This window comes from Trichoderma citrinoviride (assembly GCF_003025115.1).
Source record: "Trichoderma citrinoviride strain TUCIM 6016 unplaced genomic scaffold BBK36scaffold_18, whole genome shotgun sequence".
In the NCBI taxonomy this organism is placed as follows: domain Eukaryota; kingdom Fungi; phylum Ascomycota; class Sordariomycetes; order Hypocreales; family Hypocreaceae; genus Trichoderma; species Trichoderma citrinoviride.
Window position 1 is genome coordinate 352,371 of NW_020194726.1, and position 25,130 is coordinate 377,500.

Below are 25,130 nucleotides of genomic sequence, written 5' to 3' on the forward strand. Positions count from 1 at the left end.
CTCGGCCGGGTGGGTGACTGTGACGGCGCCGCAGGCTGCGAGGGCGCCGGCGGCGAAGCCGCTGTTTTGGGGGATTTTGCGTTAGCTGGAAGAGAAGAGAGAATCGAAGGGGATTGAGTGATGCGGCGTACCCGATTGTGGTGGACATTGGGCGCAGCAGTTAGCTGGGTTTCTTCGCCTTTCGCGCAGTTCAAGTAGCTGTGAGTGGTTGGTTGCGGGAAACTGGCGAAAGGCTGCGTGCGATTGTTCGGTGTCACACGGAGATGCAGGGAGCCAGTCGGAGGAAAATAAAAGAAACGAAGGAGAATGAAACAGATAGGAGAAGAAAAAGAAGGAAGAGGAAACAGAGAGGGAGCGGAAAACGTAAGACGACAAGAGAAGAGAAGGCTGATGATGGCTTCTGCAAGGGAAAGCCCGCCGATTTTTGGGGGATTTCCGAAGTGCGCAAAGCAACAAACCCGATGACGGCGGCCCGGCTAGCAATGGCACCCAGCGTCTTTTTTTGGGGGGCTTCCGGATCTAGTAGTTGTGGAGAAGCGAATCTGGCCGCAGCTGTTTGTCAAGGCAGAGATGGAGAGGGGGACGGAGCTGGATTGCTTGAGGTAAAGTTGGTTTGTGGTTGATGGAGAAGAAGAGGGTCCCCGGAGGCCGAAGAACGGAGATGTCCCTGGGGGGGCTTTGTAAGTTGTTGAGCTTTTGGGTGTTAGTATGTAGTACCTAGTATTAGTCCGCGGAGGTTTAAAGTGGTTGTTCGGCAAGGGGGTGGATGAATGGTGTTTATTTGTTTGCATGGGATTGATACGAAGAGAGGTAAGCTGACGGGGTTCTGATATTACTGCCCGTCTATTCGTTGCCATTTTGCTGGATCGACTAGTGGTATAGATTGGTTTGACGGCGTGATGATTGAATGAGGGGGGGTCAAGACTTGTGGCTTGGGATGTTATGACTGTAATTACTCAGCTCTTTCTTTCTTTCATGCAATTGGAGGAAAAGGTTGATTTACACTTGATGAAAAGCTTCTTTTTTCCCTTGATTTTGTCTCTTATTACTCCCGTTGGACGGCGGTTGTACATGGTGTAAGACGTGTGTTACCTCAAGGATTCGAAGCGCCGCCTCTCCCCGGTCTGACCGATGCCGTAACGCGGGCCCGACCGCGAGAGCCGTCAACCTGTCTTTTGAAATCTTCTAATACTACTGGCTTAGAGATGTATCTCGATTTGACGGATGCAGAACATCTCCCGTAGTAGTAGGGTCTGACGAGCATTCCCTTTGCCCCTGACGCCCCATGTCTCCTATATACCCCGCCAATTACTCAAGGACAAGTCAAAATCGTGGGGTTTTGTCGGATCCGAAGGCGTCTGGTGTCTTGTTTGCCCCGGATCGAGCTCCAAGTTGCGCCGATGAAAGCCGCTCGCTGCTAGGAAACCATGAGTGCGCGGGTGCGGGTGCGGGTGCGGGCTATCAGCAGCAGTAAAGTGCATGTTACTATTCGGTACCAAACGGATAGTTTGCAATTCGTAAACAAGATTGTTGGACGGCGGTTCTACGGGCAAGTAACTACTGAAAGGTAATCAATATCGGGATGGGGGTACTGCAGGGCTGTAATGAAGGGGCTGGTTTGGTTGCGGCTGTGACGGTTGTCGGTGGCTTTTGAAGGGGAGGCTTGTTGTTTAGGAGGCAATAGATTTCCCCAAGTGCCGCGTGGGAATGAGTGCATACTTATGTTTGATGACACTCGTTGAGCTTGAGATGTATGTTGTAGCAGGCTGTTTTGCTTTCTAGCTGTCTGTTGGTTCTTATGGGGAGCCGTGGCACAGCATTTGGTGATGGGGCATGTCCATCTCCGTATGTGCTCACTTACACGGGCCTTGGACCCGGTAACCCCTGATACCACGAATACAGGCAGACCATGCCTACCAACTTCCGAGTTTACTCATTTCAACCCATCTTTCCATCTATCCCAGTAAGAAGCACCGAAATATAGAGACAGGATATCAAATCCCTCTTAAAAAGGCACCCTTGGCGCGACAGCCCGCCAAAACTCACACCTCTGCCCCCTCCCCCCCTCCCAGCTCCTCCCATCCGCCAGCCGAAACTCATTCACGACGCCCTCCCCCCCGCGCACGTAGTAGCTCAGCTCCTCCGTCACAGTCACCAGCTGCACCTCGCCGCCCGTGGTGTTGAGGTTCAGGAACGTCTGGTCCTGCGCGCTGAACGCCGGCCACGCGATCGTACTATCCTCTGGGTTGCTGCTGCTGTCGTTGTCGTCGTCAATGGGCACCGTGGCGTTTGCGTTACCCGCTTTCGCATCGCTCACGGAGATGACGGGGTTGTTGCTGACTATGAACTCGCCCCAGATCCGGCGGAAGCTGTGCCGAAAGCCGCGACTCGGGGGGCCATCGTCGTCGTCGTCGTCGTCCGCGAGGGCAAAGTACGCGCCGAGGTCCGCGCCGTGATACGCCGGGTCGAGCGAGTACTGGTACTTCCACGCGCGACGACGATGGCGGCGGCCCAATGAATCAGCTGCGCTGAAGGCCTCGGCGAGCCACTGCGAGGGGCAGTGGAAGGTGGACTCGGCGGCGACGTTGAAGGCCGTCTGCTGGATGCCCGTGGCCATGCCCGAGACGGCGTTGGCCGTGGGGCCGCCGGGGTCGTCGCCGGGGGTGTCGAAGCGGGTGCCGTTGTCGCCGGGCTGGGCGGCGGCCGTGTCGTAGATGCGGTTGAGGGCGAAGACGTCGGCGCTTGTCAGATGGGGGAGGGTAGACGAGATGAAGGCGTCGAAGGCGGATTTGGTGGTGATGTTGGGGTTTGTCAGCGGGACGCCCTCGTCTGCGTTGGTCTTGAATCTGTTGTGTTAGCTTCGAGATATCCTCAGGGGGAAAGGAGGGAATTTGGTGTAGAGGAGAGAAAGGGGGGGGCGTGTTGTACCCCGATCAAGAGGTGCTTGCCGCTGACTTTGCCGCAGCCAAGCTGTGCCGAGGGCCGGTGCTGGATGAAGTGGTGGTCAATGACGGGCAACCAGGCGAAGCTGCCAAAGTACCCCCTGGACGTCGAGACGAGGCCGCTGGCGTATTGCAAGATGGTCGTGTCGGCGGCGACGAGGCAGTCGAAGACGCTTGAGTGGTTGCTCAGAGCAAAAGACGATCCACAGCCTGCAGCTTCGGCAAAGGCGTGATAGTGGCCGGTGGGAACGTCGTGGTCGAAGGGGTAGATGGGGGGAACGTATGTGCTCGCCAAGATGATCTAGATGGGGGAGTCAGGGAGATCTCAATGCCGAAATTGTGATAACGAAAGGGGGCCCGTCAAAAGCAAACATACGCCGCTGAACAGCCCTGCTTCCCTCCCACCGTACGCCAGCGCCTGATACATGGCCGACGCCGCGCCAGACGACTCTCCGCCCACAGTGACGCGCCTCGGATCGCCGCCGAAGCTGGCAATGTGCTTCTGCACCCACTGCAGTGCAAAGCGCTGGTCCAAGAGTCCCGCGTTGAGCCTGCCGTGCCGCTGGACGTCGGGCGAGGCCAGCTGGCCGAAGGCGCCGAGGCGGTACTGGATCTCGACGGTGATGAAGGAGTTGTTGTTGGTCTTGATGAGGGCCCTGGGGTCGTATGTGGCGCCGAAGACCGAGTAGCCGCCACCGTCTGTCGTCTTCTCATGTCAGATATTCGATTTTCACTTTGGTGTGATGGTTTTTGAAACGGGGATGATGCGTACGGATCCAGACGAGGACGGGCAGGTTCTCAGCCTGAGGCGGCGCGTAGACGTTGAGATAGAGGCAGTCTTCGTCCCCGGGGCCGGAGTTGAAGCCGTAGACGGAGGGCACGCCGTAGGCTCCCGACTGGGGACACCAGGGGGGCTGATCTACGGCCGAGACGAGGCGGTTCGGGGTCGTGGCTTGGGGGGGTTCTTGGGGGGCTTGCCATCGCAGGTTTCCGACTGGCGGAGCGGCGTATCGGATGCTGCTGGTTGTGAGCTTTGGATGTCTCCATGTTGAGAGAGGGACGGTGGTGTGCATGCCTTTTCCATATGTTGAGGTCGAGGGTGGCGTTGTAGAGGCCTTCGTAGACGGCATAGCCGAGGTCGACTCGAGGGCCGGGTGCGGGCGTTGCGAGGGCTTGGTTTGTGGTTGAGGCCAAGGCGAGGACGAGGCTGATGATGCGTATCATTGTGTCTTTGACCCGGGGGTGAGTGTTGATGAGACCGAGATGAAGAGCAAGACGATGCGTTCAGTTCGCAACCCTGCAAATACGAGAAAAAGAAAGAGAAAAGGGAAGAAGAAGGAGAAGCTTCATGAGATGTCCGGAATGCGTTCGTCAGGTGGCTCGCAGCTGGCAGACTCTCGGTTCACTCGCGCCGCGTCTGTCACTTTTTGGCGGCACACGGCCAACAGACTTGTGCGGGATCGGATATACAGAACAATGCTCCGCGCATCTATTCCATTACAAATCCGGAGTCGACAAATGCGAGTCCCGGCAAATGGGAAATCATGTAGGAGAGGGAGAGGCCAAGCTGGACGTGAAGCAGCTGGATGAAGGTGGGAGGGCGGCATGGCGTGGACGGCGACTTGAGGGTTGGTGGTTTGCTCTCAAGCGTGTCTAACTGCGGCTTGTCGTTCAAGGGCGGAGTCGTGCTGCGAACCAAGGGGGGGAGTGGACGGCTTGTTGCCATGGGTTGTCTGTCTGTTTGAAGTGAGAAATCGCTGGTTTGATTCAAAGACGGGAAATCACCTCGGCTGTGCGCGTGACAGAGAGCTGTGTACTGATGCTTGAGAGGATGGTTGATGGCCGTGCAGGCGACTGGAGACATGCGATATGAGACAGACGATGGCTGGGGTGCACTCTTTGTCTCGGTGTCTGAACGGCTGAGCTGAGTCAAGGGACCGACAGAGAAAAGAGACAGAGATGAAGACGAGACAGTCCTCGTTGAGCCATGTGCAGCCTCCGTTCAACCAGGGGCACGCAGACGCACATAAACACGCATCAACGTGCCAAGAGCGTAGCAATTTACATCGCGTGCCAGGCGTACCTACAGGTAGACACACACACACACACATTACCCGTGATTGTATCGGTACTCGGAATCAGACAGTGGTGGTGTTGAAGCATCGTCCATCTCCTCTGTACATGGCACATGTATGCAGCCTGCTCTCCTTTGGGTGCCCGTCTTACATGCATGGATGCCCAGACCCTTGCTTTCCAGTTGGAGAATGCCGTAATACAGCGCAGCCTTTGCAATGGTCTCGACAGTTGGCGCAAAATGGCCGTTTCTTGATCTTTCTCTGTGCAGCAGCTGTTCAGAAAATCAACTTGATCTTTGTTTGCTAGGTGGGAGTCGGTTTGTGTGCTTGTGGGATCAAGTGCGAGATGGAGACGGGTGTAGAGATACTACATGTATAGGTATACCTTATGCATGCATGCATGAGTGACTACGAGTAGGTATGACGAGGTGAGGCGGGGGATATTCATCGAGAAGCTTGATTCCTTCTTTTGCTGGTTCCATTCTTCTTCTTGAAGCCCCTCGCATTGGGACGAGACTTGGTGGGTGTCTGGATGTGCATGTACCCTTACATCGAGCCTTTATCCCCGGTCATTTCTCGCTTTTCTGTTCTCTTGTTTCTCTTTCTAGTGTGGCTTCTTGATATGCCTTGGAGCCTCGTCCACAGACATCCTCATATGTTACCTAGTATCACACGTTGGTCGGTCATTCGGCGGATCCTGAAAGATAGATCATCGGCGGCATCTGAGTGGACGGCATCAGATGCGTGAGGAGGCAAAGAGGATCCCCCTTTCTGCATGCTCGACCCGGACAGGCGATTCGACGGATTGCTGCGCGGTATATTCGTTCTGAGTCTGTACAGCAGTGGGATCCAACAGGCGAGTGGTGGCTGATTATTGCTACGGAGGGGGGTGGCATCATGCTCCGGAAGAGTAAGCCGTCGAATCAACGTCCATGAGGCCGATGGTGGCTCATCGCGAAAACATATACTTCCCCCTCCTTCTTATTGCCCTTATCATCGTCGCTTTCTCCCGTTTTCGCATCTTCTGCTTTTGCTTCTCTTGCTAGTGCTGGTGATGTGTGTGTGCTTGACTGGTGGGCGAGCATGAAGCATCGTCAGTGACGCATTACGGCTTCAGCCGAGGGCTGGCCTCGTTGCTGCGATTGTCTGTCGACGATCCAATCTCTCTTGTTTCGAAAGACGAAGATTCAGATCGCTTTTTACCAGAAACCGACGACCTATGGCATATTCTCTTCGGATATATATATATATATATATATACATATACACACACATATACAGCAGTACATGACACAACTGCAAAAGGGATCGTGGCCGGCTCTGCTGCGGTTCCAAACCGTCATCGTCTTCTGAAATATCACCAAGTCGGAAGAGCAAACAGCGGACACCACAACACAAAAATGGCCACCAACTCGACCTTGAGTCCCGAGTACCTGGCCGAGTCCAAGACGCAGCTGGTGACCACCATGTATGCCGTTCCCATTGCCCTCGAGACGGTCAGCACGGCATGGAGGCTGTGGGCGGCGGCGACGGCGCAGTCGGGGTTTGCGTATGCCGACTATCTGATGCTCTTTGCGACGGTATGTCATGTCGCGAAAGGGGGGAGATTCTGAGTAATATGGTCCAAAGGGGAAAGGGAATGCTGATGGGTTTGAAGCTCGTTGCCATTGCCGAGTGTGTGACTGGACTGGTATACGGTATGTCAAGATGCTTCTAGACTCTCTCGCAAGGGAGATTGACTTGTTGTCTACAAGGACCCCCGTTTGGACTTGGCCGCCATGTAGAAGCCGTCCCCAAGCACAACGTGCAAATGTTTCTCAAGGCAAGTCTCACATCACCCCTGGCTGGTCATCGAAAGACTGACACTCACCAAGGGCGACTACATCTTCAGCCACTTCTACGACATCGCCATCGCCTCCACCAAGCTCTCCATCCTGGCCCTCTACCACCGCATCTTCGTCACCCGCCCGTTCCGCCTCGTCGTCGTCGCCACCGCCTGCTTCGTCTGCGCCTGGCTCGTCGTCATGGAGGTCGTCCTGGGCTTCGGCTGCCGGCCCATCCAGGCCTGGTGGGACGAGACGCGCGGGACGTGCATCGACAAGGAGGCCTTTACCTACTTTACCAACGTGACCAACATGGTGACGGACCTGTGGATCTTCATGATGCCGATCCCCGTCATTCTGGGCCTGCAGGCGGCCCAGGAGAAGAGGCTGATCTTGTGCTTCATGTTTGGGGTCGGGCTGGCGACGTGTGCCATCAGCGCGGCGAGGCTGTCGTTTGTGTTTGGGGTTGCGTCTGCTGATTTCACGTGTAAGTGATGCCTCTTCTTAGAACGACCTTGTCTGGTTCGAGACGATCAAGTGCTAACAAGCAGGCCAGGGGACGAAGCCTCGTTCGGCATCCTCTCCGCCTGGGAGCCCTGCGGCGCCATCCTCTGCGCGAACCTGCCCCCTATATACCGCCACCTCGTCGTCATCCGGGACACGCTCCGTGCCGGCGTCCGCTCCGTGGTCACGCACTCGCACTCGCACCCGCGCAGCGCCGCCACGGAGGAGGTCAACGGCTCCGACCGGGGAAGAGGTGGCTACAAGGGCAGCCTGCAGCACCACGACTGGGCCAAGCTGAACCGCAGCGACGGGCTGACGGGCGAGACAACGAGCAGGACGGTGACGGAGGTGTGCGCGCAAAAGGGGCCGGGGCTGGCGGTCGATCTGGAGGAGCTCCAGGGGGGCGGGATCATGGTGCAGAGGGCGTTTACGCAGCATAGTGTACAGGAGAGGGATTTGGAGGACTTGGAGAGAAATGGGAATGAGGATAAAGAGTGCGAGGGACGATGAAATGAGGAACTGCGTGTTTTGTCGTGTTGGTGTATGTGTGATGCGTGTAAGTGAGGTTGTGATTGTGTGTGACGACTTATACGAGATGCTCAACCTTGGTGTTGATGCTTGGCGGCTGCACAGCGAGCTGCAACAAGCTCACTTGCAGACGAAATCCAGATTGAACTTGCATAGAACATCGAAACATTAGGCCTTTTCATCATCATCCTCGTTGTTGCTTGTTGTAAGCATTATTGTATGTAGAAACTTGTCGTGTGTCTCATATTGTCGAGCTGCTCCCGAGGCACGTGCTTTGGCGTCTGCAGCGACCACGCGAAAAAAAACCCATACCGTGACGTCGTTGCTCTACCCCAAGAAACACCACAGCATATTCGCGACCTCCATACATCAGCCTTGCAACCATCTTTCCTCCTCCACCGCCGCCCAATCCGCCGCGATTGAGATCCGAATCCCCTCCAGCGGCATCACTCCAGCTCTGAGATCAGTTAGACAAGTCACGGGAGCTTCATCAAACCAGGGAGAGCCTCTGCAGAGCTGCCAACGGCCTCTGGGCCTGCCTAGAACAAGCTCTCCAGTCTTCATCCCGATCCAGCTCGAAGCTGTTGAAGCCGATTACAAAAGAATACACAATGTCCTCCACGCCCATGGACCTCGATCCTCCCACCGCCTCCAACGGCTCGCCCTCGCTTAACATCTCGCGGAAGCTGGCCGCCAGCGCGCCCGTGTCGAACCTCAGCGACGTCGTGTCCAGCTTCCGCCCGACAAAGGTCCGTTTCTTTGCTTCCTGCATTCACACGCCGTCAATTTGAAGCAGACTGACTCCTCCCTCCTGTAGCTGCTGCGCAGAGACGACATCAAGGAAGGACGGCCGCAGCCTCGCGTCCTCTCCATCGACTACGATGACGACGGCGAGCTGCTCATGACGTCTGCCAGCGACGAGACGATCCAGATCTACAACGTCCGCGAGGGCCGCCACGACAAGAGCCTGTTGAGCAAAAAGTACGGCGTCAAGCTGGCCAAGTTTACACATACCCGGTCCAGCATAATATACGCCAGCACCAAGCAGAACCGTAATGGCGCCCTTGACCCTCCCTTGGCCCGCCTGCCCAAGCTAATCTTCTTCTCTACAGACGCCATCCGATACCTGGCTACCCACGACAACTCCTTCATCCGCTACTTCGAGGGCCACGACGCCGCAGTCACCGGCCTCGCCGTCCATCCCGGCAGCGACAACTTCATCTCCTGCTCCCAAGACAACACCGTCCGCCTCTGGGATACGCAGACAAAGCATTGGCAGGGCCAGCTCTTCCTCCGCTCGCCCTATCTCGCCGCCTACGACCCCTCCGGCACGGTCTTCGCCGTCGCCTGCCCCAGCAGCGGCTCCGTCCTCATGTACGACGTTCGAAACTACGACAAGGCGCCCTTCACCACCATCGATATCGTCGAGGAGTGCCGCAGCGTCGACTCCCAGTATCTCCTCAAGGGCTGGACAAAACTCGAGTTCTCAAACGACGGCAAAACCATCCTGGTCGGCACAAAGGGCCGCGGGCACTTCCTCCTCGACGCCTTCCAGGGCAACCTGAAAGCCTACCTACGCCGGCCCGCCGGAGGGACGCGCCGTCTTGCCGCGGGCGAGAGTCTCCCGGCCAACGGCGCCGCCCCGTCGCCCACCGATCCCGGCGCGTTCGAGAGCAGCGGCGAGTGCTGCTTCGCGCCCGATGGGCGGTTCGTGCTCAGCGGCGGCGCCAAGCAGGACGTGCTGGTGTGGGACACGCTCAAGCAGCCGTCCGAAAGCAAGGTGCTGGATCCGACGTGGACGCTGCCCGATAAGAGAGAGGCGGCTGTCCTGGCGTTTAATCCGCGCTTCAACTTTTTCGCGACGGCGGATCAGGATCTGGTCCTCTGGCTGCCGGATCCTCATGCATAGGACGCGAGTATCGGTAGTTTAGTGAGGTGTGTGTAATCTGTTTCGGTCCTCTTTTGTGGAAGAGGAGGAGGGAGAAGAGGTTATGTAGATACCCGGCGTCATGTGAGCTTGACTATTACTGCTCGTTTTTCTTTGTATATATTCTGGAGACGTGGGTGGCATCATGAACTGAAGGAGTACATCTGTCCTTCACAAACAACAATCTCTCTCAAGTGCTGGTGTAGAGTCCCGACTTTGTCGTCCGTCAGATTGCATCGCCAGGACTGATTGCAGTCACTTGCGGCAAGCGACGTTGAGACTCGAGATTGTTTCTCGTGCTGGTATTCATCGTCTTCATTCGGAGTCTACAGACACGGATCTCTTACCAGAACAGCCAAACGCGAGCATATTCTACCCCCTTCTTCACCCCATGCCGTGCCAAATGTCTACCGCAGCATTCCCAACTACCACCACACAAAGGCGAGAAATGCTATCTATCTTTCGAAGCCTTGGGAGTTTGATGCTATTAATCTGCCCCTGTGGATATCTTGGCGATGCCGCATTTCCGAGGCCCCCAGTCCGACGGAGATGGGCTGAGTTTACTGTGGCATTATGCCTTTCCATGGGTGTTCATGCGATGGCGAGGACCCACGGCCATGGTGATATAGCTGGGATTTTCGTTGTCGTTTACCTGGTGGGCTTGGAAGAGTGTGTTGACTTCTTGCTTTGACGGGATAAGTTTCTCAGGGGGGGGAACGTAGCTGGTTGTGTTGGAGTGTTGGAACGGGGGGGCTCGCGGTGCTTGGTATAATTCGTTGTTGCGATGAGGGTAAGATTTTCACTTACACCAGATGTTCGATGTACTGGCCAATTGAGTCTGTGCTTTGGGTTTATACAGAGTATTGTTTGTCCTGGACGCAGATTGCTGATGTGGGTATACTCCAGGATAGAGCATACTCGAACCTTTTGAATGAGTCAATAAGGCGTTTTACAATCCTTCATGGAGCGAGGCCAACTAGCAGGTTAGAGACACTTTACTGATCATCACAGCATGAAACTTCTATCAGACTGGAGGCTAAGTAGTTGGACTGATATGCGTAGCCATGCTCCTCTCTCTCCGCAGTGCTTGTTCAAACCCACGTGCAAAAGGACTGCAGCGGGAGGTGCCGCTTTTAGGAATCAGTCGAGATGTGTGAAAAGCAATCGTACACGGCGAGATGAATCCGCAATCACGCACACACGTTGCACTTTCTTGGCTGTGAGGATCAATGTTCGGCCATGTTATGGCTTTCACGTCTGCAGGGAATCGCGAGATGTTACAGACATGAGGGGTGGATCATGCGAATAATGCAAGGAGAGCAGCGGCGGAGACAACGACAGCGACACCTCAGAGTTCTTGTGGTTTAATGTCCTGTTTCTTACTTTTCGAGTGCTTGACCGTTTCGAAATGCCTTTTCTCTTAACTGACTGGCATGGGTACAGGGGCGGGACAAGTGATGGAAGTCTTGGAACCTGTGAATATTTGCCTTCTCCTTCTTCTACTCCGGAAGAGAAAAGATGAATAGAGTGCCTCTTCCTCCGAAGCAGCGCAGTAGATTGATCCATTACGATGGCTTCGAAGTTCATAATTCCCAATCGATTGTAGGGTAGACATGAATGAGTTTGAAGTTTCAACTTGCAGTTCAAACCCGCCAGGCAAAAGATAGGTACCTACATTGAGGTACCTTTCATCAGCCCCGCGAACCCCCCACCTTGGGATAACCCAAGCCAGACCGCCGCAATTTCAGCCACATCTCAATTGGCGCTCAGACATTTCGATTCAGCCTTGCCTGGACGCTTCTCATCAAACCTGCCATCACCACCAACACCCACTCCCCTCCACCACACGCACAGCCTCGCCGGAACCAAATACACAACGACCACGGCATTCGCTTTCAAGGTACAATACGAACCCTTATATGGAGCGTTGCTCGTCATAGCAATCCGATGCCATACTTTAAGACGAGCCAGGAATGGCTCGACCACTCCATCGCTCTCCTTGAGGCTCGGCCCTCGCAGGTACGTTTGCGCCCATCGTTTCTTCCCCCTCCTTCTTCTCCTCATCAGCCCCCCAGTCCTTCTGCGAAATGACGATGCTGGCTCCGAATTGGTGACTGACTATGACATGCCGTATACCAGACCCGCGTCACAGTTCGATACTCCATCAAACCAGTCAAACCCCGCAAAACCACCACCACACCATCCACAACCACCGCCGCCGACCAAGACATGACAAATGCCCCAGACACATCCTCAACAACAGCAACAGCAACAGCAACAGCAACGACAACGCCCGCAACACCAGCAGCAGCAAAACCTCCCCGCGGGAGCCTCGTCCTGAAAACATACGACCCCGTCGGCGGCGTGACGCTCAAGTACCGCACCACCAAGGCCGCCGAGGTGACGCGGCTGATGGGCGCCGCCATGGGCCGCCTCGGAAAGGCCATGGCGGGCGTGCAGGATGTCGCCGAGGAGGAGATGCGGGATGCGGATGCTGCTGCTGTGGAGGGGGATGCTGGGGCTCAGCAGCCGCAGGGACAGGCACAGAAGGAGGGACAGCAGCAGCAGCAGCAGCAGGGTGGTGGGGGCGGCAAGAAGAAGAAGAAGGGGAAGAAATGAGGCGGGGAATGTGGTCTTGACGGGAGGCGTGGGCTGTGATGAGAGAGACGGACATGCTTGGAATGCTTGAATGTTCATTGGGATGATGATATATATGATTGATATAAAAGATGGAAACAAGGGACGTGGGCATGGATGGGGACACTACTCATGACTGTATACAGCTCAGCCAGCATTGCGTGGAAAGCACGGGTCATCAAAGGCGCACAGCAGAAAAGAGGCTATTAGAAGTTCCGCTTGAACAACGCACACCATGACCGGTCAAAGACACAGATCCAGTTCCATACATAGGGTCGGGACAGCTCTATAGGCTGCTTGCCTCCCCAATCCAAGCACATACGACCATAGGTAGTGGAAAATTCGGGGTCCCGTCTGCTCCCCCATAGACAAGCCACTAACCGGCAGATTAGTAGTTGGGTGGGTGACCACCAGCGAACACCGGCTGTTGTATGTTTTTCTCATTTTTGCCTTTTTGACTGTAGCCATCATGATGCTGTTGTTATAGGGAGACGAAAAGGGATCACTCTGTCACATACGACCATATCCATTAGAGAATACGGGATCCCGTCCGCTCTCCCAGAGTCAAGCTAATGAGAGGCAGATTAGTAGTCAGGTGGGTGACCACTGGCGAACACCGGCTGTTGTATGTTTCTTGCGCTTTCTTTTTGTTTATTGTAGTATATTGTGTTCTCTCGTCTGAGGTTCTTATAAACATCCTGTGATGATGCTGTCTATGTGAACCATAGTTCGCTAGGATCTCTTGGCCAAGCTTTGCCCCTTGTCCTCCATAGCCTTTCCGTACTTCTTGAGTCGAATCGCATTCACACTGACAAACCCAGTCGTGTCCTTTGGCGAGAAGTCACCAATCTCGTCCATGGAGCTTTCGCTCGCATCGTACAGCTTGGCGGCATTATCAGACCAACGCCCGAGGACGCTAAAGGAGCCCTTGTAAGCCCGGCATCTCACGCCGCCGTTGACGTCTTCCTGCGAAGCAACGATGCTCTTGGAGAGGAACGCGCGCTCGGGCGAGAAGTAGAGCCCGTTGTACAGCAGCCTTGCGTAGTGGAAGGTGACGAACTGGTCGCGGAGAGCGCGGACCTCACGGTCCAGCACGAGGCCCTCCAGATCGACGTGGGCGGCCCGCAGCATGGTCAGGCCGGGCGTTTCGTAGCAGCCGCGGGACTTTAGTCCGATGAAGCGGTTCTCGACAATGTCCAGGCGGCCGACGCCGTTTCTGCGCGCAATGGCGTTGGCCGTCAGGAACAGGTCGACGGAGTCTGTGGCGACCTTGGTGCCGCCCTCGTACTCGAGCTTGACGGGGAGGCCCTTTTCGAAAGTGACGGTGAAGTCTTCAGGCCGATCGGGGGCTTGCCTCGGATCGACAGTCAGCTGCCACATCTCGTCTGGGGGACTGGTGTTTGGGTCCTCGAGGATGCCGGCCTCGTAGCTGTAGTGGGCGAGGTTCTCGTCCATGCTCCACGGCTTGCTCTTGGTGCTCCGGACGGGGATGTCCATGGCCTTGGCGTAGTCGAGCAGGTCGTTGCGGCCCTTGAACCTGTCGTAGAAGACGGGGTCGCGCCAGGGCGCAATGACGGTGATGGTCGGCTGGAGGGCGTAGAAGGCGAGCTCGAAGCGGATCTGGTCGTTGCCCTTGCCCGTGCATCCGTGGGACACGGCGAAGCAGCCCTCCTTTTGCGCAATGGCAATCTGGGCTCGTGCCGTCACGGGGCGCGCAAGCGAGGTGCCGAGGAGGTAGACGTTCTCATAGATGGCGTTGCATTGGATTGCAGGGAAGCACTGCTCTTCGATGAACTGCATATAGAAAGAAGAAGAGGGAAAATCAGCAATCGACCCTTGATTTTGTCGGAAAAGGGGGGTTTTTCTAAGTTGTACTTCTCTGCGAAGATCCTCAATGTAGACCTTGCTGGCGCCAATCTTGAGCGCCTTTTCTCTGACGGCGTCGAAATCCTCTTCCTGGCCAATGTTGGCCGTAAAGGTGATGACTTCGTATCCTTCTTCCTAAACAACCTTGTCAGCCGGACGCACACCAAGCCATGAGCATGAGAGCCGGTGGGCAATGGCGAACTCACCAGCAAGTACTTTAGAATGCAGCTCGTGTCTAAGCCGCCAGAGTAAGCGAGGCAAACCTTTCCTTTCGCCATGTTTCGTTCAAGTTGTGATGTGAAGGTTGACGGAGGCGCGAATGTGAGAATGAGCGAAACTCTGAGGAAACGGGCACGAGTGAGGGGAATGAGGGTGCACAGACGATCAGGCCATCCTTTGCACAAATGAATGGAAATCGAGTTGGGTCTTGTTATTCTCATGACGTATCGTTTGCTATTGTCTGTTGGTTGCAGTTGGTCGCCACCTGCATATATGTATGCCGTGTAGCTGCGGTATAAGCAAACGGTGACTGGTGAATTGCTGGAATGCGGGCCTGATTATAGCCCAAAGGAAGAAGGATCTGAAGGATTTATTGTATGTACAGTATATTGATTCATTGTAGTATATTGATCAAGTTTAATATGTAAAAGTGATTCCGCTACGCATGGCAAAAGGAATACTCATACGCCATGGGACTGCACAGGCTGCGATGATCCATCGGGCCGTGACGCCAAACGCGGCAAAGGATGAGGCTACATGTATTCATGACGATTGTCAATGGCAATCACGTAATAGAACAGTTTGTGTGTTACGGATCGCTGTATGATTCTATTTTTCGAGCTCTCACGGCGCCAGTCTACATGCATCACGCGGGAAGAGAACAGTCTCGCGAACATCGCCCAAACCCAGATATCCCTGTACAAGACGATTCAGTCCAACTGTAAGACGATGCGTCAGTACTGCAAAACAAAAAGCATACAAGGAAAAGTGAACAACTTACGCCCAAACCCGCCCCATGGCGGCATCCCAATCTCGTGCGCCTCGGTGTATGGCTGCCAGCCGGGACAGTCTGGATCGATGGGGTGCGCGCGGTTTGTAAAGGCTGCTCTCACTTCTTCATGTGAGTGAAGCAACTGGCATCCCGTGACAATCTCTTGTCCGCGCAGGATGATGTCGAAGGAGTTTGTCGTCGCATCGTCCCGACCCAATGACGAGACATTGCACGGTCGAAGATGCTTTGGAAAATGGGTTATGATGAATACATCGGTAGGGGGTGAGTCCAGAGGCGACTGATTGCTCGCGAAAAGATGTCCCAACAATGCCTCTTCATCTCTCCTGAATGAAATCGTTAGTGATGGTGGTTCAACCTTCAGCAAGGTCTACCGTTATAGGTAGATAGATACATACGTAAGGTCTTCTTCGACGTGAGCCGCCTTACCGAGGTGATCACGGAGAATAGCCTTGGCCTCATCAAACCGTACGCGCGGCAGCTTCCCGTTCTTGTCCAAGCCCAGCTTGAAGCTTCCGGCGGCAGGATACAGTCTTTGTGCAGCCGCTGTGTGTCTGGCAGACTTGTCGTCTTCTTGCAGGGACCGCAAGAGGAAAACCAAGAGACTGTCGGCAAGCTCAAGGATCTCGGTCCAATCGTTATTGAGCGCAAACACGAGCTCAAGCATTGTAAACTAGAACTTGTATGTAAGCATTTTTTTCTTCTTTTCCTTCTGGGGATATATTGTGGACATTCGAAATCATGGGAAAAGGGGGGGCATCAGAACCTCTGTCAGATGTCTTCCATCACTCTTTGGTTCCCGACGGAAGACTGTATGGATGTCGTACACACGCTCAAGATCTGCGGCGAGCGCCATGCCTAGATGGACCTCGCCGGTGGGTGCCAGCATCGCTTGCCTGCCGAGATAGTCGAGATAGAAGTGGTCCTCCTCCTCGGCGGGGAACTCATAGCCCACGAAGGCCGGCGTCGGAATGTAATGAAAGTCCTGGCCTGCTAGATACTTGACGGCTGAGTTGTGCACCGCCGAGAAGATTTTGAAGATGGATGCCGTGGCTGCGACGCGGGCGTCCAAAAGCCGGTTGTCAAGCCTTGTGTCGAGAAGAAGAAGCCGTTCGCCCAGAGGAGGCAGAGGCTCTCCGGGAGCTCCATGCAGCTTCGGGACATTGCCTGCGAGATTGGCCTTTGCTTCGGACAATATGACGAGTGAAGAGACCTGCGTGATGGTAAACGTCTCCGAGCTTGCGTTGTCGGACGCAATTACGCCGCACGAGATGCGAACGAGCGATTCAGGGGTCAGGCGCCGAGCCGTGGCACAGATGGCAGGGTCCGCGCCATCTGCACTTTTCAGCTTGCATCTGAAGAATCGGCCATTCTTTCTCAGGAGGAGGGCAATTGAGCCGTCGCCTTCATTGGGAGAGAGATTATGGACACGGCCGGTAAAAGCGATGCCTTCATTGGGACCACCAGGCTTGTTCGGATCGATGCCCGATGTCTGGAGGTTGGTTGCTGGTAACTCGTCTGCACCCATATCCGATTCTAGAAAACAGTTATCTACTTTCTTCCAGTTTGGCTGCACTGGAGATTCAGGTTATTATTGTCGAGCCCCTTGGCGGACCTCGTTTTCTCCGAGATATTGAGTTGAAAAGAGAGGGTTGCTTGGCCACTGGAATGGCCTTTTGAGCAAAAGATGTCATGTGCAGTTCTGATTTGATCACATTTTGAATGTAAGAATCCTGAAAGACTTTCGGTGTAATAAGCCCCCCTGCTTTTTCCTAGTCGAAAGACACGACGGCGAAAGTAAGACATCGTCTCGAAATGTGTCATCTTGACTTGTTTCCATCATGTAAGAATAACGAATCCTGTTTAAATTTCTGTTGATAAAAGCTGTTATTCACGGCTTGAAGCGAGGTAGTGATGCAGGATTGTGACAACAAATTGGAGGTGCATGTGGCAATGGTGTGTGCTGAGACAACGAGGGACGAAGGATTCGGAGGATCAAAGATCTCTGCCGTGTCGTATATCACTCCGTACATGTATATGCAAGAAATGCTGTAGCAAAGATCAACGGCCCCCAGCCGCCCACATTCCCCCAACCTCCCAGAGCCTCGTCTTACATGCATCAAGATGTATGTACCTACAAGTAGCAGTACGTGAACATTTGATGCCAATTTTGATGATGGCTTCCCCTGTGCATGCAGCATAAGGGCTTGCGCCATCCCCCAGTCTCCATAAGCTCATGCCTCTTCCCGAGGAGTCCATCTCATGGTCCAAAAATCTTGTCTCGGTCTTCATTTGTTTGAGGCTTTCTTGGGTGTGATCAAAAGAAAAAAGTAAAATGGCACACATGGCTCTAGAAGTTATCGACTATCAGCGCTTGCTGGAACGTGACGACAATGAGATCAAGAGGCTGGTCAGCATTTGTTCTACCGCCGGGCTGTTCTTCTTGGACCTGAGAGGACAAGAGAGCGAATCCCTGCTGGCAGACCTGCAGCCCATCATTGATGCTCAGCGCAACTTCTTTGGGCAGAAGCCCGAGATGAAGATGCCGTATGCGAGTCCGCTCGACGGTCGAGGGTGAGAAGACGTCCTCGGTTCTAGTTACAAGGGGGGCATGGCGTTGACCGCTGCAATGGCAGATACGACAGTTTTGACGACATCTTTGTGCAGAGACTCAAGGTTTGTCTGCCATCTTGGACTTTTGCACGTTGGGGGTATATAAACTACAAGTACAGAGGGCTCAACTAACTTGCTCGTTATTCCCACAGCTGTCGCGCGAGGAGCAGGTTCAGGGCTGTCTTGCCCTGCCCAAAGACCTGCAAGCAGTCGAGGCAAAAGTCAGCAACGTGTCGTCCAGAATCGACGCCATTCTCCGTCACCTCTCCATGCTGCTATGCCAAAACTTGGACCCCCCTGTTGCGACCAAAGTTGTGGACGATCCCAACAGCACCGGCCTGAGCAACTTGTGCCTGGGCATATCGGCTGCAAAAGCTGGGACGCCGGTCATGGGTGAACATTTGGACGAGGACCTCCTGACTCTCACCTTTTACGACGAGCCGTTCCTGGAGGTGCTGGACAGGCAGACGCAGACGTGGAAGCTCGTTGATGTGCTGGAGCATTTGCCGATTGTGAATGTCGGCGATAGATTTCAGGGGTTTTCGGATGGGCGGCTGCATGCGCCTCTGCATCGAGTGAAGCAGACGCCGAACGAGATTGATCTCATCATGTATGACTTGGACGCAAGCGTACAGCAGGTGTGCTGATTCGTTTTGTTGGTATCCAAGGAATTCTGCAGTTGGATACATGTAGTATTAGATACTACAGGTAGATATATGACATTCCGCCAGGAATGATATTTTCGTGCTGTATCAATCTCAATCAACACACTTTAATGCTCTCTACTGGTGATTTGGTATCCAAGGGATTCTGTAGTTGGGGTTTAGGTACTGGATATATGAGACTTTTCTGAGAATACCATCTTCGTGCTGTAAGCAATATCAATCTACATACTCTGAAGCTCTACTGGGTATGCTGATGACCGCTCACGCCAATATCTTCTCAATCTCCGCCCGTCCATACTCGTAACCGCCGACAAACTCACAAGACTTGGCGGGATCCGAATCGAGCTCCGTCAGACAAGCCTCGAATCCCGTCCTCTTCCGCTCAATGACCTGCCACAGATACCTCCTCGCCTCCTTGGCCAGCAACGACTCGTCCGCAGCCACCCACACTTCCATGTCGAGAAAAGCGCGAGCCAGGCCCAGCAGGAACGCGCCGTTGCTCTGCGGCCGCATGGACCAGTTGAGCAAGGAGTGCGCAAACTTGGTGGCTGCGGGCGAATCCTCGCTCAGCGGTGCGATGATGTCGCCCAGGCACGTCGGCTCGGGCACGTTGTTCCTGCGCGCCATTTCGCATCCGAGGGCGACGAGGTCGGGGCGGTATCCGCGGCGCAGCTGCTCGTCCATGCCCGCCATGCCCGTGTTCTCTGGGCTGTAGCCCATCTCGGCGCGGATGATTTGGAGGATCTTGGACGTCAACGGCTCGGCTGTCTGATACGGCGACGCTACTATGTTCTCCAACACGCAGGGATGGACGAACCATAGCGGAAGAAGGGCATCAAGCCTGATCTGAGAGACCTGCAGGGCGGGTAAGGGGGCAAAGTCGGGCGAGGAGGCGCTGGAGGGGCATGGTACATCCTGGGGTCCAAAGACTGGGTGAGTAACAGCCACATCCTGCCGTGAGGGTAGAAAGGAGTGTTCCAAAAGTGAGTGCCCTCCGACAGTCTTCCAGTAGGCGTCTCCTGGACGAGCGTCCTTTTCTGGGAGAGAGTCGATCCAGGTGCGCATGAGTTGGACCTCGCTGTCGGTGAATGCGCCAAACATTCTACCCGTCCAGGAGAGTTCCTTCATAAGCAGGCTCTTGCTGCTGTTGCCTCTGTACACCCACGGCCTCGAGTCAGCCAAGGCGTGCAGAAAGCCGTATTTCCACTCGTCTCCTTTCTCCTCGTTGGCCGAGAAGGGCGACGAGAACCACTCTGATAGGCTCTTCCCACCGATGCGGGCTCGGCTGGTGCAGTGGATCTTGCGTGCGAGATTCGCCTTGCGATGGAGGATCTGGATCAGCCTCTCCTCAAACACGTCGGGCGTCTCGCTGTCGTCGAGGCTTTGCGAGAGCAGATAGCCGGCCTGGATGCGCTTCCACGCTTGCGCGCAGTCCATCATGCCCGTCTTGCGCATGAGATCCATGAAGGCGACGATGTTGGCCAACGCCATGCCCGAGTGTCCCGAGTCAGCATTGTCGATGGATACATGCAGGGCGAAGTAGTACGCCGAGATGCCCACTTCGGGGAACTCCTTGGTTGCTCTCAAGCCGGTGGGTGCCAAGGCTTCAAAGTGCAGGTTCAGGCCCAGGATTTCGGGTAGAAACTCGTTGGGGAAGAGGGAGATGAGCAGTTGGCCAATTGAATTCCTCCACACTTGCTCATCGTCCAGTCCGTGGTGTTCCCGGATGAACTCGATCGAGTCACACGCTGGAAGATCAACACCATGCTTCCTCAGCAAATCTCTGTAGATCAAGACGTGGTTCTTCTCGACATCTCCATCTCCTAGTTCTTCCGAAAAGACCTGCCAGGCATTCTTGGTAATGTCTCTGAGCACAAACGGTGTCGTGATCTTGTGGACACGGCATAGCCACGCTCCATCGATGAGATTCAAGGGGGCAAGGCGCTTCAGCCATTGGACGGCGTCTTCCTTGGTATTGAACAGTTCTCGAGGCGACCCGGCTGCTCTTCGCCTGACGTATGCTTCGAATCCATCCGAGACTTCTTGACGTTCGGCCTCGAGGAACTGATCGAGAGATGCCGGGTCGTACTCCTTTAGGTCTAGAATGCTGCGGGTCTGCGGCTTGTATTTTGCCATGGAAAAGCCATGTTCCAACAGTTCTAGGAGCATCTCTTTTGCTGTCGGTAGGACCTCAGGGAACTCTTCGAGGTTCTGTACTTTGTAGTACAGCTCCTTGTATAGCGTGACTCGCTCTGCCAGTTTGGCCTCGAGTCTCGATTTCTGGTCCGTATCCAAGGCGGTGACATTTTTGGCCTGACGGCTGAACCATGTACGCCATCTCTGGACTAAGAGGAAGGCAATGAAGAGTGAGGAGAGGATGATGATTTTTGTGAAAGACATGATATGATATGTTGTATAGGTAACGATGTAAAAGAAAGGCCGTACCCCTGACTTGGAATTGGAGTGAAGGAAGCTTAAGATATATGCTAGCTTCAGTTGAATAGCAGTTGAATATTTCGGGAGATTTTCGCAGAGTGACGAGTATGCATGTCTATAGAATGGTGATATTGGATGCTGTTTATGTACTTTCAATCGCAACATCCAATGGCATGACCGTGTGAAGAACGTGCAAACCTCGGGGACTCGAGAGTACAGGTACATGTACGTCTCCTTTTTGCCCCTGAAGGATGCAATATCTCATCCTCATCATGTGTAACCCGGGGCTGTGCGTATTCCTCCGCCGCTCCCTCTTTGCTACTGCCTAAGTCCACTTGTCATGTCTCGGCCAAATATGATGGTGATGCAGGACTCGACGCCTTCAGGATTGCGTCCTGGCCCATATGCTGGCCATTACGTTTGATTCATGTGACTAATAAGCTGCCGTTGAAGTTTGGAATTGGAGAAAGGACTAATACAATTCGCTGAGAGCCAAGTTTCGTGGCTCCCTAGATGTAGCTACCCGACTATTTCTTCTAGTTCTCACCCAAGACATGTCACGTACACGAAGGCGAGGTAACATGGCCACAAGATGGATGCCATCTGCTGATATCTGTTTGACACAACCCTTTATAAGACTCCTGAAAAGTCGGGCTTGTCAAATGCAATGCTCATGGCTTCCAATATCGGTATATCATGCTTGAAAGATGGGCCTTGATGATAGGCTTACTTGAGCCGACCTAGCAATGGAAAAAGCTTTTCAATTAGGTTCTGTTTGGTTATTGGCAGCGGGTTTGCGTAAGACATTGCGCCCTTCTAAACAGCTGCCATCGCTTCTGCGTTTCGCGTACCGCCGAGATAGAAACTTGAATTCTTACAGTTTCCGTCCCGTCCCAGCGGACTACTGCATAGTGCAATATGCATTCCTTTCTCAGAGATGGCGGTGTAGGTCAGAATTGCTGCACAGTTTGCTTTCCACAGGTGCCTGAAGGATTGGTGAGATGTGTCATTGAAACTGATGAGATGGTCAGCTCCAGCCTGGAGATGTTATGGCAACATGAACCCCCCACACATGGTATGTATGCATGGCTTCGAGCCGAGTCGCCGAGAGTTTCCGTATTCGCAATAGTAGAGCCATTTCCAAGGACTGTCGTGGCGACATCAAAGCGGACTAGTACTGTATGGGCATCCCCGTGGAGGTTACAACTGCAACCCGCGCGGGATTCCGCCACCATTCCTTGGGCTGAGGGCGGGAACATTTTGATGGCAAGCAGAAGGATTTCGTGTTCTGGATCCTTGTGGTTGATCCTTGGCGGCCAGAGTTGGGGCAAGAAATGATGAGATGCAGAATGAGAAGCTCCGATTGGGGCGGCGGGTATCGGGGATCAACGGGTGGAGCGCGGGGGAGGTTTTAGGGTGCTGACAGGGCTGAGCAGGGAGCTTTAGCGGCCGGGGAGTGGCCTGAAGCAGTAGCACATGCTAGTACTAACGGGATTGATGACAGGGATGATTTCTCACAGTACTTCAACTCAACGCCTCTAGCTTAGATACCTAGGTACTTGGAAATAAAACTATAAAACATGATAATCTAAATAGATATATATTATATAGCAAACTATAATAGTATCTTCCCTTTTCTTTTTCTTCCCTCTTTAAATATAAAGCTCTCTACATAATCCTGTTTTTATCCTTACTTTCATCCTAGTATAATCACTTTAATCAACATGAGAAGTGGATATGTACGTGACCTCATGTCAATCACGGTTCATGTACCCGGACTTATAATTCTCAGAGTCAATACTTGTACTGTACTGTACTGCTGTACTGTATTCAAGTTGTTGGGTGCGCATAAGACAAAATGATCTAACCAACCCCGGCTGAATGCGAGTTGAGTGAATGCTGCCCCCCGCCAGCTGCACTCTGGAACTGTCAACTCACACTTCACAGTCCCGGAGACTCAAACAAATCTCGCATCTCGTTTGTTGCACACGAGGTACCTTACCTTGCAGCAGAATGGCCACACAAGTACTGACGGAGCCGCAATCGGTCGAGCTCCAGCCCGTCAAGGCCAATGGCGGCCCGGCGGAAGCTGAAGCACTCTCGGAGCCGTCCAGTGGCTCTCCGCCCGCGACTCCATGTCCTCCAGCAGACGACGCCAAACCGGCCATCGTCCACTCCAAGTGGCGAGCCACGCTCGTTGTTGCGCAGCTGCTGGGCCTGAACCTCTTCAGCAGCTTCTGCAACGGCGTCGTTGTTGTCGGCCTGCCGGCAATGGCGGCCTCTCTGCACATTGACGAGGGGCTGCTTGTCTGGCCGACCTCGGTCTTCTACCTGACGGCAGGGTCGTGTCTGTTGCTGGCCGGCTCCATCGCCGACGTCGTCGGCACCAAGACGATGAGCCTGGTAGGCGCCTTCACTGCTGCCGTCTCCGCCATGGCCTGCGGTCTGGCCCAAAGCAGCGGCCAGTTGATTGCCTTTCGCGCTCTGCAGGGCATCACAAACGCCATCATCGTGCCCTCGTCCGTCTCCATCGTCTCGACCGGCTTGAGGGAGGGGAGGCCGCGCAACCTGGGCTTTGCGTGCCTGGGCTTTGCTGGCCCGATTGGCTTCTCGCTTGGTCTGGTTCTGGGCGGTGTCTTTGCTGACAGCACGGGCTGGAGGGCCGCCTTCTATCTTGCCGCAGCCACCACTTTCGCTTTGTTCTTGGCCGGTATCTGGGTGTTGCCGAAGAACGCTGTCCGCCCCGGCGGAAAATCGATCTGGTCCCGGATCCCGGCGGAAATTGACATCGTCGGGGCAATCATCGGGACCGCAAGCTTGGTCATGCTGTCCTATGTTCTCGCGTAAGGATCCCTTCACCGGTTATACCTATTTCTGAGCGGAGCTGATTCGCAGACCTCACAGAGTCTTATCCGCCGACATCCACAGTATTCACAAGGCATCCACCATTGCCCTGCTGGTTGTCAGTGTTGTCTTGATCCCTGCGTTCATAGGATGGATGCAGTACCAGGAAAAGCACCAGCGCAATGCGCTCATCCCCAACTCACTGTGGAAAAACTGGGTGTTTACAAGCTGTTGCCTGATGGTGCTCTTCACCACGGCTGTATGCAACTGCATGGAGCTGTACAGCAGTCTGTTGTAAGTCGTCGGTTCTTCGTAGCAGTCCGTCCTTTTCTGGATCGAGCTAACATTGGGCCTATTCTCCAGCTTCCAGAAAGTCCAGCGTCATTCCGCACTGCACGCTTCACTGCAGATTCTCCCGTCGCTCATTTCTGGAGCATTGACCAACATCTCGACCGGCATTTTTGTGAATCGTATGCCAGTCATGTGGTCTGTACTCATCTCCTCGACCATCAGCGCAGTCGCACCGCTTCTCATGGCCCTCATCCATCCCGAATGGCCTTATTGGTACGATGCTTTCTTCGCCCAGGTGAGTGATGCATGATACCCAGTCCGTCGCTATAGGCGTCCTCTGTATGGGTTCGTCTCTGACTACATCCAGATTTTGACTCCATTGAGCTGCGACATCCTCTTCACCGTTGGCCTCCTCGTCGTGTCTGACGTCTTTCCCCCACACATGCAGGCCTTGAGCGGAGCTGTCTTCAACACCTGTGCGCAGCTGGGTACAGCTATTGGCCTGACCGTTACCTCGCTCATTGCCACCTCTGTGACCAATTCATCTTCTGACGCGGATAAAGAGTCGCCCGACGCCCTTATGGATGGGTATCGCGCCGTCTTCTGGACCATGTTCGCCGCCATGGCATTGACTTGTGTGCTGAGTGTGCTTGGATTACGGACCGTCAAGCAGTTGGGGGTGAAGAGGGATTGAGTGAGTGTAGACAGGCTTCGTTGCCTGTAAGACTATAGTCTTGAATATAGAACCGTCATCACACGCCTCGTCTTCTCTCCGACTAGAGAGATGGAGCATCGTCTTACAACTACTCTTTTCAGAAATCGAGGTCGGCTGTTGGCCAATGAGAGCCTCTGTCATGCAAAGGGCGCGCCAATTGAAGCCCGCTCAACTAAGCCGAACTTGACATGCTGATCTTACTGATAGGCGTAATCGGATTGATATGGGGAGTCAGATTCATATAAAGAATCGGAA

General features: G+C 54.3%; 9 protein-coding genes across 9 annotated transcripts; 5 read left to right on the forward strand and 4 right to left on the reverse strand.

The window, feature by feature from the left end:
- Positions 1 to 2,005: 2,005 nt before the first annotated feature.
- Positions 2,006 to 4,166, reverse strand: BBK36DRAFT_1186004 (alpha/beta-hydrolase; the record flags this gene model as incomplete). The annotated part of the gene is made up of 5 exons (XM_024896467.1): positions 2,006 to 2,839; positions 2,929 to 3,243; positions 3,319 to 3,641; positions 3,715 to 3,959; positions 4,018 to 4,166. 5 exons carry the CDS (start codon positions 4,164 to 4,166, stop codon positions 2,006 to 2,008), a joined length of 1,866 nt encoding a protein of 621 aa, XP_024745568.1.
- A 2,251-nt stretch (positions 4,167 to 6,417) lies between these two features.
- On the forward strand, positions 6,418 to 8,028 carry BBK36DRAFT_1172805 (hypothetical protein; the record flags this gene model as incomplete). Its single annotated transcript, XM_024895789.1, has 6 exons — positions 6,418 to 6,597; positions 6,675 to 6,714; positions 6,772 to 6,839; positions 6,892 to 7,327; positions 7,397 to 7,785; positions 7,978 to 8,028. 6 exons carry the CDS (start codon positions 6,418 to 6,420, stop codon positions 8,026 to 8,028), a joined length of 1,164 nt encoding a protein of 387 aa, XP_024745569.1.
- Positions 8,029 to 8,259: 231 nt separating this feature from the next.
- BBK36DRAFT_1136629 (WD40 repeat-like protein) lies at positions 8,260 to 9,795 on the forward strand. Its single transcript, XM_024893045.1, has 4 exons — positions 8,260 to 8,277; positions 8,351 to 8,621; positions 8,690 to 8,924; positions 8,985 to 9,795. The coding sequence occupies exons 2-4, from the start codon at positions 8,484 to 8,486 to the stop codon at positions 9,779 to 9,781; spliced, it is 1,170 nt and encodes a 389-aa protein (XP_024745570.1). The 5' UTR covers positions 8,260 to 8,277; positions 8,351 to 8,483; the 3' UTR covers positions 9,782 to 9,795.
- Positions 9,796 to 11,746: 1,951 nt separating this feature from the next.
- BBK36DRAFT_1145043 (hypothetical protein) lies at positions 11,747 to 12,418 on the forward strand (the record flags this gene model as incomplete). Its single annotated transcript, XM_024893724.1, has 2 exons — positions 11,747 to 11,818; positions 11,939 to 12,418. 2 exons carry the CDS (start codon positions 11,747 to 11,749, stop codon positions 12,416 to 12,418), a joined length of 552 nt encoding a protein of 183 aa, XP_024745571.1.
- A 747-nt stretch (positions 12,419 to 13,165) lies between these two features.
- BBK36DRAFT_1136631 (argininosuccinate synthase) lies at positions 13,166 to 14,583 on the reverse strand (the record flags this gene model as incomplete). Its single annotated transcript, XM_024893046.1, has 3 exons — positions 13,166 to 14,230; positions 14,312 to 14,437; positions 14,509 to 14,583. The coding sequence occupies 3 exons, from the start codon at positions 14,578 to 14,580 to the stop codon at positions 13,169 to 13,171; spliced, it is 1,260 nt and encodes a 419-aa protein (XP_024745572.1).
- A 562-nt stretch (positions 14,584 to 15,145) lies between these two features.
- On the reverse strand, positions 15,146 to 16,839 carry BBK36DRAFT_1186026 (class II aaRS and biotin synthetase; the record flags this gene model as incomplete). Its single annotated transcript, XM_024896468.1, has 4 exons — positions 15,146 to 15,240; positions 15,303 to 15,637; positions 15,710 to 15,984; positions 16,078 to 16,839. The coding sequence occupies 4 exons, from the start codon at positions 16,837 to 16,839 to the stop codon at positions 15,146 to 15,148; spliced, it is 1,467 nt and encodes a 488-aa protein (XP_024745573.1).
- Positions 16,840 to 17,655: 816 nt separating this feature from the next.
- Positions 17,656 to 18,571, forward strand: BBK36DRAFT_1172810 (hypothetical protein; the record flags this gene model as incomplete). The annotated part of the gene is made up of 3 exons (XM_024895790.1): positions 17,656 to 17,885; positions 17,948 to 17,987; positions 18,077 to 18,571. The coding sequence occupies 3 exons, from the start codon at positions 17,656 to 17,658 to the stop codon at positions 18,569 to 18,571; spliced, it is 765 nt and encodes a 254-aa protein (XP_024745574.1).
- Positions 18,572 to 18,850: 279 nt separating this feature from the next.
- BBK36DRAFT_1129981 (hypothetical protein) lies at positions 18,851 to 20,989 on the reverse strand (the record flags this gene model as incomplete). Its single annotated transcript, XM_024891794.1, has 1 exon — positions 18,851 to 20,989. The coding sequence occupies one exon, from the start codon at positions 20,987 to 20,989 to the stop codon at positions 18,851 to 18,853; it is 2,139 nt and encodes a 712-aa protein (XP_024745575.1).
- A 2,049-nt stretch (positions 20,990 to 23,038) lies between these two features.
- On the forward strand, positions 23,039 to 24,909 carry BBK36DRAFT_1136633 (MFS general substrate transporter; the record flags this gene model as incomplete). The annotated part of the gene is made up of 4 exons (XM_024893047.1): positions 23,039 to 23,868; positions 23,930 to 24,163; positions 24,233 to 24,455; positions 24,528 to 24,909. The coding sequence occupies 4 exons, from the start codon at positions 23,039 to 23,041 to the stop codon at positions 24,852 to 24,854; spliced, it is 1,614 nt and encodes a 537-aa protein (XP_024745576.1). The 3' UTR covers positions 24,855 to 24,909.
- Positions 24,910 to 25,130: the final 221 nt, after the last annotated feature.